The 17,426-nt window shown below is 31.3% G+C and overlaps 1 protein-coding gene across 2 annotated transcripts; it reads right to left on the reverse strand.

Annotated features, from left to right (window-relative positions):
• Positions 1-211: 211 nt before the first annotated feature.
• On the reverse strand, positions 212-15,142 carry LOC137928774 (proton-coupled amino acid transporter-like protein pathetic). Of its 2 annotated transcripts, XM_068771742.1 has the most exons (9): positions 14,938-15,142; positions 9,412-9,546; positions 8,784-8,934; positions 6,846-6,967; positions 5,867-5,951; positions 5,112-5,356; positions 2,945-3,157; positions 1,810-1,979; positions 213-618 (listed from the first exon to the last, which is right to left on the reverse strand). In XM_068771742.1, exons 1-9 carry the CDS (start codon positions 14,973-14,975, stop codon positions 377-379), a joined length of 1,401 nt encoding a protein of 466 aa, XP_068627843.1. In that variant the 5' UTR covers positions 14,976-15,142; the 3' UTR covers positions 213-376. The 2 variants fall into 2 exon arrangements, with proteins under 2 accessions (XP_068627844.1, XP_068627843.1); XM_068771743.1 differs by lacking the exon at positions 14,938-15,142 and having other exon boundaries at positions 212-618; positions 9,391-9,476.
• Between the last annotated feature and the right edge of the window lie 2,284 nt (positions 15,143-17,426).

The following is a 17,426-nucleotide window of genomic DNA, read 5'->3' on the forward strand; positions in this document are numbered from 1 at the left end:
CATGTTACATATGTCCGATAACTTTTATTCAAAAGATTAGCGTTGTTTGAGACATTTTGAGATAATTAAAAATACTTAGTTTCTTTCATTATTTATAATGAAGTGTAAGGGTTGATATAGAAAAATTACCATTTTAATTTTGTGTATTTAAATATATTGCATTGATTTATTAAAAAAATAATACTTTTATTTACAATAATAAAACGTACACAAGTACAAAAGTCGCACATACGACAGTAATTTTTACCTATTAACAATGAAACTTGTAAATAAATCTGTTTTATCCATTAATTTTTAAATCTTACTATTATTCCATCACTATTTTCGAAGTAAAAAAAACAGTTTTGAACCTTAAGTAATGTAACATAATCACATTTTAATCACTGACTCGTATAATTTCTTTAATACTTTGCATCACACCGGTGATCAGTACGAACATTCCAAAAACGATAAGAATTACATCTTTAATCAGTATATAATTATATTTTCCTAGATCTCTCTGCCAACAGAATATAAGATCTATAAGTGAAGGTGCAATCAGGCCTAAGAAAGAATAGAAAAATGCTCCCTCTAATCCAATTACTTGTTCAAGTTTTGGTAATGTTGCGGCTGCAATTACTGAAATAAAAAAAAACGCATTATTACTACAAAGCATTTAAAGGAATTAAAAATGTAAATTAAGTTCTAGTAAATGAATGAGTAAAAATGTGTATTAATTAAATAATATTAAAATTTTGTTATAAACAAATTTCACATAGTGGAAAATCTACATTGCATATTATAAAAAAGTAAAAATGTATATATGTTATTTTTTAATACAGTCAGGTTCTTTTCAGTAGGAGGCGCGTTCCAAGCTAACGTAAACTTACTTATCGTATACTTTACGCTTTTAAGCGCCAAACGTAGGCGCATTGCGAATTCATTAATTATTGACTCGCACTATAATCACTTGTTTACAAAAGTGAGATTAAAAGAGCGTTTATGTTAACTCTGTCTGGCGAATGTAGTATGCCTGAACTATTAGCAAGCCTCTTGGTATTTTCAGATCCACTGTGTTTGAAGAGGCAGAGTGCTGAAGGCACGTAGTGTACATTTCAGAGAAATTAAGCTCGACGGTTCCCTAAAGAGCCTCGATACGGGCCATTATAATATTTATTTTACTTGATCAGAAGAAGGTCGTCAATCTTCTAGGTCGCAATAGGACAGACGATCAATAATATATGGGCACAAACACCCTCGAAAAAAGTCCTCGGTTTAGACTATTACTCGAAATGCCTTTGAAATTTCTAATCGAAGGTGCCGAGAATAAAGGAGCCCCCTAGTGGTTTTAAAATTTAAAAGACATGTTTTATTTCTATAGTATTATTATCCTAATCTGGACTACAGTCAGAAATCAAATACGGTATTCCTACTCGGGACCATTTTACGAGATCGAATCGGGTACAGGCAGATTCGAAGACATAGTATTGGCAAGTTGAAGTGGCAGTGCGCTGGCCCTATAGTGTGCAGAACGGTCGCTGGGACCTTAAGGTTCTGGAGTGGAGACCACGGGCCGCCAGACGCAACGAAGACGTCCAATCGCTAGACAGATAGACGATCTTGCGGAAGCGGTATATGCTTCCGACCAGACCTGTGCTTTCAACCGGTTATAAATCTATGAGCCTACCCCAAGTCTATATTTATCTTCCTCTATGTCAAGTTGCGGACTTCCTATAGCTGAAATGATGATAATACCCTCTCCGATCCCATTCCGTCCAATACTTTAAATTTTTATCTTAAAAACTAGCTCAATTTTGAAGAGAATCTTACCAGTAAGGATAGCAAACACAGCCCTCATAACAGATTGTGCGTGGTTATGATATTTCTGTGAGACATATTGGTTGGTATTGCGCCATACGATCTCCATTGGCACATAAAACTGCAGCGTGTATGTGAAGAAAATAGCAATGATGATGAAACATTTAGCCATCAAAGCCGGGCTGAAAATAAACATTTATTACAGACGTTGACATAAATTGAAACATTGTTTGCTCGTTGAGATTTATTTTTAATTGTTTTTTAACCTCATTGTAATAATTTTTTGCCTTATGAAAATTCTCATAAGCTAACCTTGTCCTGCACCATCATTATAATTACGTACAGTCAATGTGGACAGTTGATTATAGAGTCTCCACAATTATATTGTTCTATTAAAAGAATTCAAATATTGTTCTTAATAATATTCATACATTTATATTAATAATAATAAATTCCTATCTCCTTTGGTCACGCCAAAATTTAATAAGTCATTTCTGAGTTATGGCATTGCCTAAATAATATATTTTGTTAAAGTTTTACGGAAAATAAAACTCGAAGATTTCAGTATAGCAGTTTCGCTCTTTTTTGCTTTTTTGCCAAAGTGACATTAGCAGATAAATGACCGTTCCGAAATGTCATAATTTTTAAAAAAAAATAGCTTATTTTTCGCTTTTAGATTTAAATTGATTATTCATAGCTTAGACAGGATAGCAAATAATAAAAAGATTAAATATGTTATGAAACAAAACCAGTAATGTTATATTCCTCGACAAATGTAAACCGTCACTCTGCCATTAATATAAACGGATCTATAACTTCTTACAACTAGCTAACGTGATAAGAATTTTACTTTTACGGCCTAGTTAAAAGACAACGTATTGTTCCGTTTTAATGGTAATATGACAGAAATGATACGTTATAATTCTCGTTTCCTTACGTTAATAAACTGCGCAGTCAAAATAATATACAAAAATGTAGTTAAATATTGTAATTATCTTACAAGCAGGAAAACCTTATACTCCAAAAAAGTCTTCAACATAAAAAATTTCTGTATCGAATATTACTCGAAATCAAAATATTTAATTAACGAAACGCTTTAGAATAATTTATTACTTTTATATATATTTCTATTTTTATTACAACTTACATTTCTTCAGTAGGCAGATTTAGTGTTATACTACCAGCTGCTTCATCACCGTAACAAATGTATCCCAAAAATCCCATAATCATGTAGAGAAGTATCACAATAGACATTGTTATATTAAGTACGCCAGGACAACCAAGAAAGTGTTGAGGTTTAGCCATTGTGTTTTCAACTGGTAATACGACACCTATGCCTTCCATTGCAAATATAACTGTACTGAAAAAAAGAAAACTTATATATTAATTAATTTTCAATAAAATAAAAAGTTATAATTTATAAAATCATAATTATTGTATTCTTCTACGTCTTTCGAATCGTAATCAATCCAGTCCTACAGCAGTACAGTATTACATTAACAAATTACTTTACCTACAATTTTTTATTTATTTGAACAGTTGCTTACGTTTTATGACTTCGATTTTAAAGATATTTCGAATACTCTGTGTTTATTTAATAGGTCGAATATTTTATGTGTAAGTTATTTATGGGTACAATTCAAATGATTTAAACATTTCATCTATATTGTATTTAAGTAGTTATATAAATCAGGGCTTCTTAAATTATGGGTCGCGACTATAGATGTAAAAAAGCCGATTTAAAACGTTTACAACCAAAAGTGGCGGTTTAAAACCCCAAATAAATCTTTTAAACGGTTTAAAACTCGCCTACTGAAATATAAGAACAGTGTTTTTACACATCATTATCGACAATACTTGGTCTTGTGTTAGTTACCTATGCAGTTTAAACCTATGTAGGTAAGTATATTACATATAAAGTACTATAATTATAAAGAAACAATATTACATACAATAGATTAAAATATGTACCTAAATCATAAAGAAATTGTGGATAGGAGTTTTGACCTTTATTTCCAAGTAGTTAAGGTCTACTCAAAGGCCCACTCCTCAATTTCTGTTCAAAGAGTTTGCCGACAGAGAGCCACCGCCGACTGCTATGCACATACACACACACACACACAGTGAATGCCCTCTGTTTTACTTGCACATAAAAGAGACAACGTTAGGTATGGTATGTATGTATATATGTGCAAGTGTGTGAGTTTGGTTTTAAACCGAATGAAACTGATTGATAAATCTTTTCAAAATAACCAATATAGTTAACTAGGTAATAGTTTTTCAACTTAGCTAGGTAATGTCTACGCTTGGAATAGATAAGATGTTTATATTTAAGAAAAACATAGTCGTCAACACTAAACAACCGTTTAAAATCGAAAAAAATGGGTTTTTTCGGTTTTAAACGGTTTTTTTCGTTTTAAACCGATTGGTTTAATTCGTTTTAAACCGGCCTTACATCTATAGTCGCGACCCCAAGTGGGGTCGAGTAGCAAATTTCTGGGGTCGAGAGATTTTAATGTCAAATATTTATATATACCATTTTATAACATCACTAGATTTGACGGAATACAGTGGACTTGCAGCGTCTAGACACGCGCATTTGTTGAAGGTTTTAAACTAATATAAATACGTAAGAAAAGGACTAATATATAGTCGTGCAATAAAGTGCACCGCCCGCCAGCCTGCTGATAAATGCGCATGCGGCATACAATGCGAATTACACAACTACCACCGCTAAATCACTCAACACGTGTTCACCCCTCCACAGGGCATCCCCAGGAGTATTGTTACGCCGATTAGTGCTAAGCACCGAGTGTCTAATTTTTGGTTTGGCTGACGGGCGGTGCACTTTATTGCACGATTACTGCTACATAGCGGAAGTAGCTATGTATTAGTCCTTTTCTTACTTAGGATGGACTTCCGCAAAGTAACGCCTGGATCCATTAGATAATATAAATACAATTTAATAATTTTTGGTGCAATTTGTAATTGTTAATTTTTGTATGTTTCAAAACGAATTCTGTAACTATATATTTTCATATGTATATGTATATTGTTACCTAATAAATAAATCATCAAAAAATATTAATTTATTTTTCTTTCATATTTGTATGGGGTCGTTAAGAAACTAGCAATCATAAATGGGATCGTGAATGACAAAAGTTTAAGAAGCCGTGATATAAATCATAAAATATCTAAAGATTCTTTGTATTTTTTATTAAAAAGAGCTCAAGTCTTTATATTCATACACAACGTTCTCGACAAAGGGCTACTGAATAACAATTTTAAAATTATTGTCATCCTAATGAACTTACCCGATAAACAGTGGTAAGCGTCCTATGTCAACAGACATAGGTCTTGAATCGATACTAGGAAAGTCAGCACATATGTAATATAAACATATTACAAACGTGGCTACCAGCAAAATGTTTGCGAACCCAGAGAAAGGCGCGAGGTATTTCAAGTTTTTTATCTGGGTAAAGATTAGTATAGGAACTAAGAATATAAGACAGTATATAGAATCGGTGAGTCCATTATTTTGGTAGTAATAATCCACAATCTGGAAAAGAAATAAGCATTATTAAAATACTATCAACTGTGTATTTGATATGTTATTATGCGTGGAATGCTTTCGTGGACATATTTTTGGTAATTAATTAGCCTCTAGTTATATTTACGTAATTTTTAAAATTTCAAGAATGTGTTTCTGATTTCGAAGAAAATGGTTTACTTTTCCAAATTTTTACAAGAATCTTTTTAAAATATAACGAATTTTCGAAGGATATGATTAGATAAATTCTGTTATTTTTCCATTAAAATTTTAAATACGCCTTGAAAAAATACAACACTGTATCGCATCGGAATTGTTTACATTACAAGTCGTAAGGCCTCTAAAGTTGGTAAAATATTCATTTTATAAATTCAACAAACAAATACGCATTTCCCAGTTCAAGGTTTATTAAAGGCTATTTGCGTTGAGTCTGTTTTAGTTACTCAGTACAATACCATTATATTTAGACTGTGAATCTTGAATACAGTGTGAAATTGCGTTGTCAGGCGTCCAAAATACCTGTTTCACTGAATCCACGAGCAGTATGACATAGACAGCACAGGCGCCAAGAATGGTGAACGCCATTGCCCAATCTATAAATATCCTGAAACGCGTGTTAAGATCATTACAACAATAAAAGATAAAAATCTCTTATCATAGAAACCCTAATAATGGCCTCTTTCTATAATAGTACCTACGAGAACAGGCTAAATTTTCTATCGTTTATTGTACAGCCGCTGCTAGACCTAGGTCTCCTACATAGATTTTTATTAGGATAGATTAGAAGCAGCCTGCATACAGCATCTTCTTTGACCTTAATAATGGTCAGAAGATGGTGGCTAAGGAACTTGTCAGTGTTAGGTGGTCTACCCTTCAGAATAAAAGGATAATACAACCGATAATTTGTAGTGGATGTTGTAATGTTAATTTAACAGCTTCATCCCCAACTCTTCCTTTTAAAGATCTTTGTCTATATTCGACGTTAAAGGTTATTGACAACATTTGAGATTAATTATAAATATGGCTGTGAGAAATGTGACTTTGTTTAAGCTATGTGCTAAAAAAACTATAATTATACTTAATAAAACTTGTACATCAGATATTAAAAAGTACATACTATAGTTTAGTTTTAATGCCCAACATGATTTTTTATAATCAAATTCATTAATCTAGTGGTGTCTATTATTTTTTGTAGTATACAATTCATAAACAAGGCTTAAAATCAATTAAAATTTTATCACTTTAGCAGCAACCTTCGTAAACTGTTTTTACGTAACCTTAAGACAAAGATTTTTTAAGGAATACTTATGAAACAAAACATATCAATAGCAAAATTTTAATAAGACCACAAATTAAATACGAAACATGTTATAGCGCTTGTATTTGTTATTGCAGTACTAGGTACATTGTCGTTTTCTTGGCATCATATCCCAATCATTATTAGTCGCTACGAGATCATAAAACTGTCTCTGTTCTATAAATATAATATCATAATTACCTCGCCGTTCTCGACATTTTTCTTAAGCACTGAGGTCCCGTCGCAAAAACTGCTTCAACTGTTTCAGCGTATCCGAGTGATGGTACTTTTGATATTCTGGAAACGTCTTGGGAAGTTTTGACCTGATGAATTATAACATAGAATGCTATTAAATAAAGAATATACATGTTTTTTTATTTTGTCAGGAGAATTTATGGAAAACTTTCCACTTTGTAAATGAAAACAATTTATTGAATTGACCACGGTTTCATGTAAAGCGCGATGTAACAAAGTAACCGGCCAACCTATAGAAACTATTACTTACTGTTTGATGCAACTTCGCTTGTGACATGTTTGGACTACAAAAATATATTTTGCTACACTTCGTTTGAGCATATCATTTCTCCCTTCAAAACAATAATTGCATACTGTCAACAAAATCCCTAACATTAAGAGACAATAATTCTTGCACGCATTGTCTATTTACTAAGACCGTGTCTATAAAATATACCCATAGTAGTACCCATTAGTACAAAAATCGACCGACAGTCAATGATTTAAAACATACTTTCATTTATCTTTTGTTGAGGAGTTAAAAACGTGATTAAACATGAAAATACGGAATCAAACCGTAGGCGAAGTAACCGATATATCCCAGCGGATGGGAAATTTGAAAAGGCAGTGAGCAGGCTACATAACGCGCAAAAGATAGCTGCTAGGACCCTAGAATTTTAGTAGTAGTAGTTTTAGTTTTAGCGTAGGACGTTTATCCGAAGGTGGAGAGATAGGCCACCATGTCAAGGATGTCAGAAGACGAACTGAACACAGATAGCTACGTGTCGGTCTTTTAGGAAATATCTGAGCCTATGTTCAGCAGTGGACGTCTTTACGGAAAATTGGAAATTGATTAGTTGTTCTTTAATACTAATTTAAATAATTTTGATTAAGCTTTAAAGTATCTCATCAGTAATTAATTTACTGCACTCAGTTGTTATAAAGTGTTAGCGTGGATAAATTATTATAATAATTTATTATGCATAGTCAAGAATGGTTATGAATATCATTTAATGTCATGTACAATTAGAATTCATTAACAATTAATTAAATAAATAATAATGTATATTGAAGGCCTTAATTATTAAATATCCGTGTTTAATTTATTTCTTATACGATATCTCTTGACGAAGTTTAAACGTTATCATTGCTTTCTTTATGTGTATAGATCTATTTATATATAGATTTTCTATTTATAGAGCATCTTATAGCGAAAAATCAGTCAACGATAATCACATTAAGGAGTGTTTCTATAAAAATCTATGAATAAGAGGAAATTCAAAATTTAGTCATTAAAAATGCTATGGGTTCTTGCAAGGCTTCTAAAAAAAGTTAAGCTATCGGCTCCGAAAAAGATCTAACTAAAATCAATGTCACACAATTCATAGTCATTCTTCTTTATGATAAAGTCCAATTACTAGTGGGGTATAAAATACGATATCAAAATACTTTTATAAAGAGACTGGGTGCAATTTATTTAAACCACTAATATCCATTCTTAAATGTATAGTAATATAATGTATAGATACATCTGGATCTTCTAATATCATGAATGAAATCATAAATGTAACGTGTATACAAATTTGAATCGTAGATGTTGAAAAAAAATCATTGTGAAACGATTATTTTACATACCTACTGTATTATATATTTATTTCATCAAAATTAACATAACCGAAAATTTATTTGAAGAAATTATTCACCGTAATCATTCGATACTCGTTACAGGGAACAATGGGAAAATATAAACATAATATTTTTTTTATATCTAGTAAAGCTTTAATTTTGTTTTTTTTAGGAATGTTAATTGTTTGTCTGTATTAGCTAATGTAGTAGCTGTATAGAAAACTAAACATATATACATTTTATTAGATAGAAACAAAATAAGTGAAAAATAATAATTACCAACAAATAAACGCAATGTGTACAAATATATCCCAGGATGACGGTACCAAAGACACCAACCAAAGTCCCAGCATTTTTGAAAGCAGCCGGCATTGCCAATATCCCCGAACCCAACGAGGATTTTAAGAGATTAGCAAAGGATCTCATATCTCTGGAACAAGATAACATCTTTATTTTAATTCGGGATATCTTGTATCAGCGGTTTGATTTAACTGTAGGTAGCTCAAGAAGGCTCATGTTGTTTTTTCCCAGATGTTTCTTCATTTCTAAAGGTCCTGTTCTTCTTGAAAGGTCTTTACGGAATAGACGACAACCCTTTCCATACTATGATAGGTTCTCTACTTTTGTCAAGATAGTAATAAAGAGTTCAATTATTGAAATTGTTGCATATTGAACAGTCATTAAAAGATCTTTAAAAGAGAAACTTATTTTCGAATAAATTAAAGCATTCAGCGCCTATGATTTTATCCAAGCAAAGCTACAAGTATATTAATTTGGGAGTTTTATTTGATGTGTAAACTGACAAAAAAAAATTGAATGTTATCCGTTATTTAGCTTTCAAATGTTTGAAACCGGATTAACAAGTGTTCTTTTGCATAATGCTTACACAAAGAAATAAACAGCTTACGAATTTGGATGTTCCAGCTTTCTATTCTGGAATGGGTCATAGGCGGTTTCTTCGAGATCTTTTTCTTTGCATTTTGTGTTCATTGTGTTGATAGAATACGTCGAAGGATATACTCCATTTTCCGTGATGACTGCTCTGTAAAACATAATAATTGAATAGATTAAAAGAAGTTCGAAAATGATCTCAGGAGTATCATTTCAGCTTTATTCATCTTTCCGTTTCCTTAATCAAGCATTAAAATTTGTTTCATTAATATTTTTTATTACTTTTACAATTTCTGGCCATTAACTATAACATAATACATGTAAATTGCAAATTTATTATATTACTTTATGAACAAGGTAATGAATAGTCAATATACGGTCTAATGTTTGTATTTACGCAGTTAATTATCATTTATACGAATTATGCTGCTTGTATAGAGCAATTAATATTCAAAACATATATTGTAATATTTAATGTTAATATAACTTATGAGTAAATTATGAGTAAGGAGTAAAAACTATGTTTTGCATGACAAAAATTTAAATACATTAGATTTCCAGTGTTTTTTTTTGACAAGAGATCGATTTTCAATTTTTTGACAGTTAGGTACTTTCAGAGTGTTCATTACTTTTTATTTTAATTTTTTAAGACTACATAATCATCCTATCCATTTATGTTGTTCATGGAACACTTATTTCAAAGATTTATTTTCCTTATCTTAACATAGAATTAAGATAATAGCCGGCAATAAAAATCAATCATGAGTCGGCTTAAATGCGACGCGGCAAGTAACGTTACAAATTGAAATTTTACTTTTTAAAGGCAATCGACGTTTGTAATGATAGTTGCAACGCGTACATCTTGTTATGTGAAAACGCGATCGTGCGATTGTAAACACATCGTTAGTTACGCTTTGTAAGTACATAAAAATGTTTTCTAGATAATCGCAAATTTTATCAAGTTGAAAAAATGTTAGTAGTACATGTACTAAATGTATTACATGTGCTTATATAAGCACATGTAACTTAATGTTAAAAGACCGTCCGTCAGTGACGTTCAGTTCAGGTTATTTTCTTTTAATGCCTCTCAGAAATTTTGACTCCAAAGATGCACCTCGCTCTTGCGGTCCTGTCATTAATAAAATGGACACAATTTTTGGAAACGTGAATACAGATTATAGGTATCAGTATTTACGACGAATAAAATTGGCGACAAAAGTTAAAAATTGACCACAAAACCGTTTGACCCATTTGAAAACGATATTTGGCAAGCTCATTGAAAGAAACCTAATGAATTGTGAACTCATTAGTGATTTTTTTAAACATAATGAAACCAAACTACATTTAACGAGATTGATAATTTGTGATGAAAAGTGGAACACGCGCGACAAGACTGTGTGAAAAACATCCGAAGTAAAGATTCCGGTTAACTTGTAAGGTGATGCGGTGTGTAGGTGTAAAATGGACACAATCGTGAATTCAGCTCCCTACAACCAAGCTGAGAAGAATAAAGCAAGATGTTGGAAGGATACTGCAGAAATTAATTAATACAATAAAATACAAGTTTGGTATTTTATTATGATAACGTATACGTTGTTAGCCTATAATTATGAAAGTTTGGTTAGAAAGTTTTAATATATCCACCATATAGTCCTGACCTTGCATCTTGAGTTTTTACCTCTTGTAATCTTTTCGGAAATCTGGGCAGGTCAACATTACGTGACTGCCAGAACTTGTCATATTTGTTTGATCAGAAGTCTCAAAATTTCTACAGCACTTTCAATTGGCAAAAAGTTATCGAACATAATGGCATCTACATACCATACTTAAATGTAAATAAAACTTTGAAAAACAATTTGAATTTTCATATAAAACGCGAAGGAAGATTTTCCCTCAACCCATTATTACACAATGGCTAAGGTTGCTGGTTGTTTAATTGGTAAGTTTCTTCTTTTACTATAAGATGATTATTATACAATTGTTGGTTGTGTTAAATAAGTCATTAGAAATGCTTTAGTATTCCGATATAAAGTAAGTCAGCCTAGGGCTTGATCGTTTCCTACTATCGGATTTTTAAATGCATCAATGTTTAGAGAGTAGTGGGTAAAACAACCACCGACGTATCTCGAATTGGCCGTCTGAAGTGACAGCGGGCAAGGCATGTTGCACGTGTAACCGACGGTAGTTTGGAACGGAAGGTTCTGTTGTGATGACCATGAGTTGTTGTGATGACCATGAGTTGTTGTGATGGCCGGTAGGTGGATCGACAACGTAATTAAGATCGCGGAAAGTTGCTAGAGGCGGGCAAGATCATCGTCAGGCAATCTAAAATACATATTGTCTTTTCGAAAATCTGTAGCGGGCGCCTTTGTCTTATAAAAAAATCTTAAAACAGACCTTTTTAATAGAAAAAAACAACAGTAAATATGCAAATGTTTTGATTTTAGGCACAAAAATTTAAATCAAGGGAGGTATTCAAACTTTGAAATCATGTAAGATATTCGTTGTGCGCGAATTAAATTAATAACTCTTCTCAAGAGATCATTATTGCAAAGTTATGAAGTAATAAAACGTTATAATCGCAATGTCACGATGTAATAATAGACGAGGAGTAGCAGTAAATCCCCTTAAGATTGAGAGATTATTAATAAAATATCACACAATTGTGTCGTGTCATAAGTGTCGATTTTACTACAAAGGGTTTCAAAGGATTACATAATGATAAGTGTGTATAAAATAATATTGTTTACAAGAAATATTGTTATGATTAATTACCAAACCAAGCTACCCAATCTACCAAAGACGTGTTAAAATGCTTCTTTTTTGATACTCTCAATATTAAAATTCTTTATTCAACATACGATGAGCTATATCTCTTATTGATGTCAAGTACAGTCTACGACTGAGGCGAGTAGAAAATGCCTAATAATTACATGTAGCCATAGTGTGTTTTCTACTACTAAGACATAAACAGTGTAGTAACTAACGTTTTTTTAATCAGGAAATTGAGGCTTTTTGAATATTCTCTTAAACTCGACTGTAAAAGTTGTTTTGTGTATATCATACTTTACTACTTATATAAAACGGAAAGATTTGGTAATTATTGATAGTATTAATAGTAACCAATAGAGTTGAGTTGCGGCTCGATTATTCAATACTAAACGTATATTGAATATGTCTAACCCGAGATTTCTTCTTTGAAAGTCTTGCCTCTAGCTACACCTAGGAGCGTCTATCCAAGCGAACTGAAAGCCTAGCGGGCTGCTGAGAAATTTCTATGTAACGGTCTAAGCCAGGTTGTCCAGGGTGGCTACGAGCTTATGTATTAAAAAAGAAGTTAAGGTTAAACGAGGATAATAAATTCCAGCAAGACAAACATGACCTTCCGCCAAAACAAAAAACTGTTTATAGAATGACCAGGATTTATATTTGATGACATAGTAATGAAAGAATGAAGCCGAACGAGTCACATTTGTTAAATAAACAATGACAGAGGCCAGCGGATTTTAGAATTAAGACCTTGTACTAAAATCCGAAGGGCTTACAATTTTTTTTATTCATTCTGTGGTCTTTCAAAGTTGTCATTTCTTACATAACAGAATAAAACGTGATGATACACCAAACTAATTATAATAGAAGACTTGAAAAATGAAAAAAACAAAGGAACGAAACAGTGTACAGTGTGTGACAGATTGTATGCAGTGTGTATGTTGAGTTTGTGTATGGAGGTTCGAATAATGATTCCGTTATAGTTATGATTAGTATAACAATTGCATAAAGAATATCATATTATTTGGACCTTAGGTAAAAGACAACACAGCTCATCAAGTCCTAGGTTGCGCTAATTTTGTTAAACAGAAAATAAATAAATGTTTGTATAAAACAAAAATTTGTACTACGTTCATGTTTTGTCAATGACTTCGTCCAGACGCCAACCTTGAACTAAGATCAATAATAACGTCTTTCAGTGACATATATACGGCATTGACGATCTATACACATGAAACCAAAATAATATTAATGAATCAACAAGGTTGACATAAACTTTAAAAGTGTTCCAATCATAATATAAAAACTATTCTTATAGTCATTTATACTTATTGTAAAAACGTGTGGTAACTGTCTATGCAATAGTTATTAACTAATTAATTAGCTTATTGCCCAAGTAACTTGTTTCCGCGAAGGAAGAAGCATATTTCTTTTAAAAAACTTTAATAGCTTGACTTACTTGATTAACTATTTATGCGGGTGAGTACTATAGTCACGTGATAGTAAATGGTTACGTACGTATTAAAGCTTTTAAGGTTTACGCTAATTTGAGTTCCCTATTAAAACAAGTCTTAGCTATTTAGATCTTAAAATGTTTATACTACATTTTAGCAACACCTTTTTATTACTTTTTTATTCATATGCTTAAGGTACATTAAAAATTCTTGTAATGGTAGTGTAACCCATTTTTACACCATATAATTTTATTGTATAATAGTAAAAAGAATGAGGTCAATTATAGTGTTTATACATAAAACGGTTAATCCGGTATAATCTATGCAACGATAACAAAAATCTCGATTCGTTTACTTTCAAACAACATAAGTGAAAGTAACGAATGAAATTCGATGAATTAATAAAGAAAAAATAACACGATTTTTATATACGTTTCGTTCAGAATAGGCTACGGAAAAAGCTATACAATGCAATACATTGGAGGATTACTATTATCAAGAAGGAAATAAATTTATAGTCAAAGAAGGCAACAAAAAAAGAAATGCAAAAAGAAGAAAGATCGCTTGGGAGTGGTTCGTGATTTAATGTCGCATAGTTTCACACGACCTACATTCAATGATATTTACTAAACTAAAGAATTTAATGTATTACTTAACTAGCTTGCATAATTCAAAGTTTAAACTCTAACATATCCGCTTCTTACGTCACTTTTTGGATTAAAGCAGTTGCTATGGTGTCCGCCTTAAGTGAGTAAGATATCCGTTTTTTGTTTCTCGAACTGGTTCCTTTTTAAACAAATCACATGACCGTGATCACATAATTGTAATACTGTATTTTACAATTTAAAATTATGATTCGTGAAAATTTTATACGTAATTAAATTGAGTACTTTTTATGTCATTTAAAACATTCGGTACAATAAAGTTCTAAACTTGCATTTCGCAAACTGAGATGTGTGGCTTAGCATTTTAACCATTTAAAATTACAACGCATTAACACTTTTAAAGTGATAATATTTCTGATGATAGTTGTAGATAATAACAAAATAGTAAAATCAAATTAGACATAAAATAAAATAGATTTACTTACGAATGTGTGTCATCAAACGTCGCGAGTAACTTTTGTACAAATTCTTCCAAAACAACAAAATTTTTTGTGTCGTTCAAAAATGTAGGTAATCATAGCAATATAAATAACTATTTGTGTTACAAAAACTTCGCTATTAGAGCTTTGGTCTGTATACGTTAATAGATTTGCTTATGATTTTCAATCACTGGCACGTGTTGAGAGACAATGATCTTCAATTTTTAATACTTACGTGGAACTGAATTCCTTCATGTTGTAATTGTTGGCCATTTTTCACAAGGTTATTTAGAAATTTTTCCACACTGACGTAATTTTACTTTTTCGTTTATTTACGTTTTATTTACAAGCGAGATGTACGCGCGCGACATCTTTCGTGTTGTGTGACGGTGTGTTGCGTTCGACCGGTTGCAACGAATATAAATAATATGTATCGTTTAACGAGAGTGGCGTCTCAGACGCCGTTTTGGCAAGTATCCTCAGTTTAAACGTTGATTTTAAGGCAGACGTTGATAACGAGATTTGTTTTGAGATCTCGCCGCCAAGAATTCGTAATTGTGTTTTGTATCTTCATACCGTCGCTAACACGATGACGTTAGCGAAAGCCATAAAGCTGGATTTATTTCCGAAGAAATGGGCGAGTTACTAATCTTTAATTACATTATGGCAATTAAGGTGTATGTATCAGAAGTTATTTCAATTAGTAAGAATTTGATGGAAAAATTTACTATGTCTACTACACTGTTAGATGAAAACATCTTATTTAGGTAGGATATTAAAAGAATGAATTTTCGACAAGTCAAACAGAAACAAATTTTTAATTTATTGTACTTAGGTGTTTTTATTGTACATTTTATTTAATGAAACGTTACCGGTTAACCATTAATAATAATATTTTACCAAATAAATAACATTAAATGTTTTGTTTTAGATTATTGTAATAGACAAACGTGCCCGAAATTAATTGAAAATTTTAATTGTTATAACTATCAAACATATTTTAGAGATTTGTTCCGAACAACCGTAAGACATTCCTTTGGAACAAAACTAAGAATGTTTTTAAATTTGTTTATATCAGAGGATTTAAAAATTCGAATCATTTGGAGGATTTTCCTGGTAAACGCTAGAAACAGGTATGTGGTAAAAACCCATAAACGCAATAAAACAAGATGCACATAGTTATAAAGGATAAAAATTTATTAAGTAGGTATCAAAGCTATTTGTAGAACATTTTGCAATTGAACCGGCGTATGGTATATTTTATTCGAAGATTATTATGAAAGTGTTGTGTAAGTAAAAAAACAATTTGCTGGCAGAATTTTGTATATACTTTTAACATTTTAGTCTTTTAAACTGTGCCTGTTTCACAGGAATATTGAATAAATTGTATACCATACATAAAATAAGTTTTTTTTTCCAATTTTCGTATAGATAGACAATTCTGTTTTATCTTTTGGGATTTTACGGTTTTCAGTTTTTATAAATTACGTGCATTCTTCATTATTGGAGGTTGAGGAAAATTCTGCACTCATAAAATTTAAATTAATTGTATATTCTTCAATGCCATGGTGTATATAAATCAACGTCAAGCCAAAGTAATGGCTAACGCCGGAAAATGAACTAAGAAGTTGAAAATTTTTTTTTCGCGGTCGGTATAATTTGATAGTAGCATATCGGTGATTGCTTATGTGATATGAAAATATAGCTCATTTGCATTAAAGATTGTACAGTACACCTTATCAAAAAATCAATGGTTTAAAAAATATTAAATAACGTAATGTTAATACAGTGAAAAGAGGCGTTTTCAAAATTCGGATTACTATATGTTAAAATTAATTGTTATTTGCTATTTGTCGCTGCAGACTTCGAGCTTTCGAAAATTATTGGCCTGTTATCTTACAATAGAAAAAAATATTTAATGTAACATATTTTAAAATGATCACTTTATACAGTATGATTAGTAATGTGTAAAAGCTTTGAAGTTTTTTGGCGACAAATAAGCATACATTCACCCCTTTAAGCCTTTTACTCCAATGACGAGTCAACCTGTATATGGTTTAATATAAAAGCTATTTATTATTTAAAAAAATAAAATCAAACGTCTGTCTTGATTACAGTAATAATTATTTTCCTTAACCTAAAGCGTGTTGTATCCCACTTATCTTCAAAAAAAAAACATTTCTTCATTTTAATCACTTTATAGAATTCTCTTGATAAATATATTTTTAGGAAAGTATAATTATTTTTCTTTTTCGTAATTATAGAAAATAAATAGTTAATGTCAATAAAACTTTATTCTACATATTTTTAAACTTTTCATACATAGTATTTTTAACGTTTGCTTTGAAAAGAGGTTCATGGATACAGGATTTATTTATAATCAGATGAAGTCTGCACGACTATCATCCCTTTTATATAAATTTTTTTGGATATGTTTTCGGTCATAAATTGTTTCGCTTAGACGAAATGCGTTTTACATCCTGGTAAGTCTACATTTTGGTGAAAATTTCAACATCAATTCATTTTAAATCAACATCATTTTAGCCGTAGAATGTCCTCTTCTAGACATAAGCCTCCCCTATAGATCTCCAATAAGGCCGATTGGAAACGTCGAGCATCCAGCGTTATTCGTCGACTTTAACAGGCTTAACGGTCCAATTTTCCCTGAATAATGTTTTAATTTCTCTACATGTAAAATTTTATGGTGAAGTTATAATAAGTTAA

The sequence above is a fragment of the Battus philenor genome, unplaced genomic scaffold, assembly GCF_028537555.1.
Source record: "Battus philenor isolate CCGP_79_NKW_IND1 unplaced genomic scaffold, ilBatPhil1.0.hap1 SCAF_4, whole genome shotgun sequence".
NCBI classification, from domain to species: domain Eukaryota; kingdom Metazoa; phylum Arthropoda; class Insecta; order Lepidoptera; family Papilionidae; genus Battus; species Battus philenor.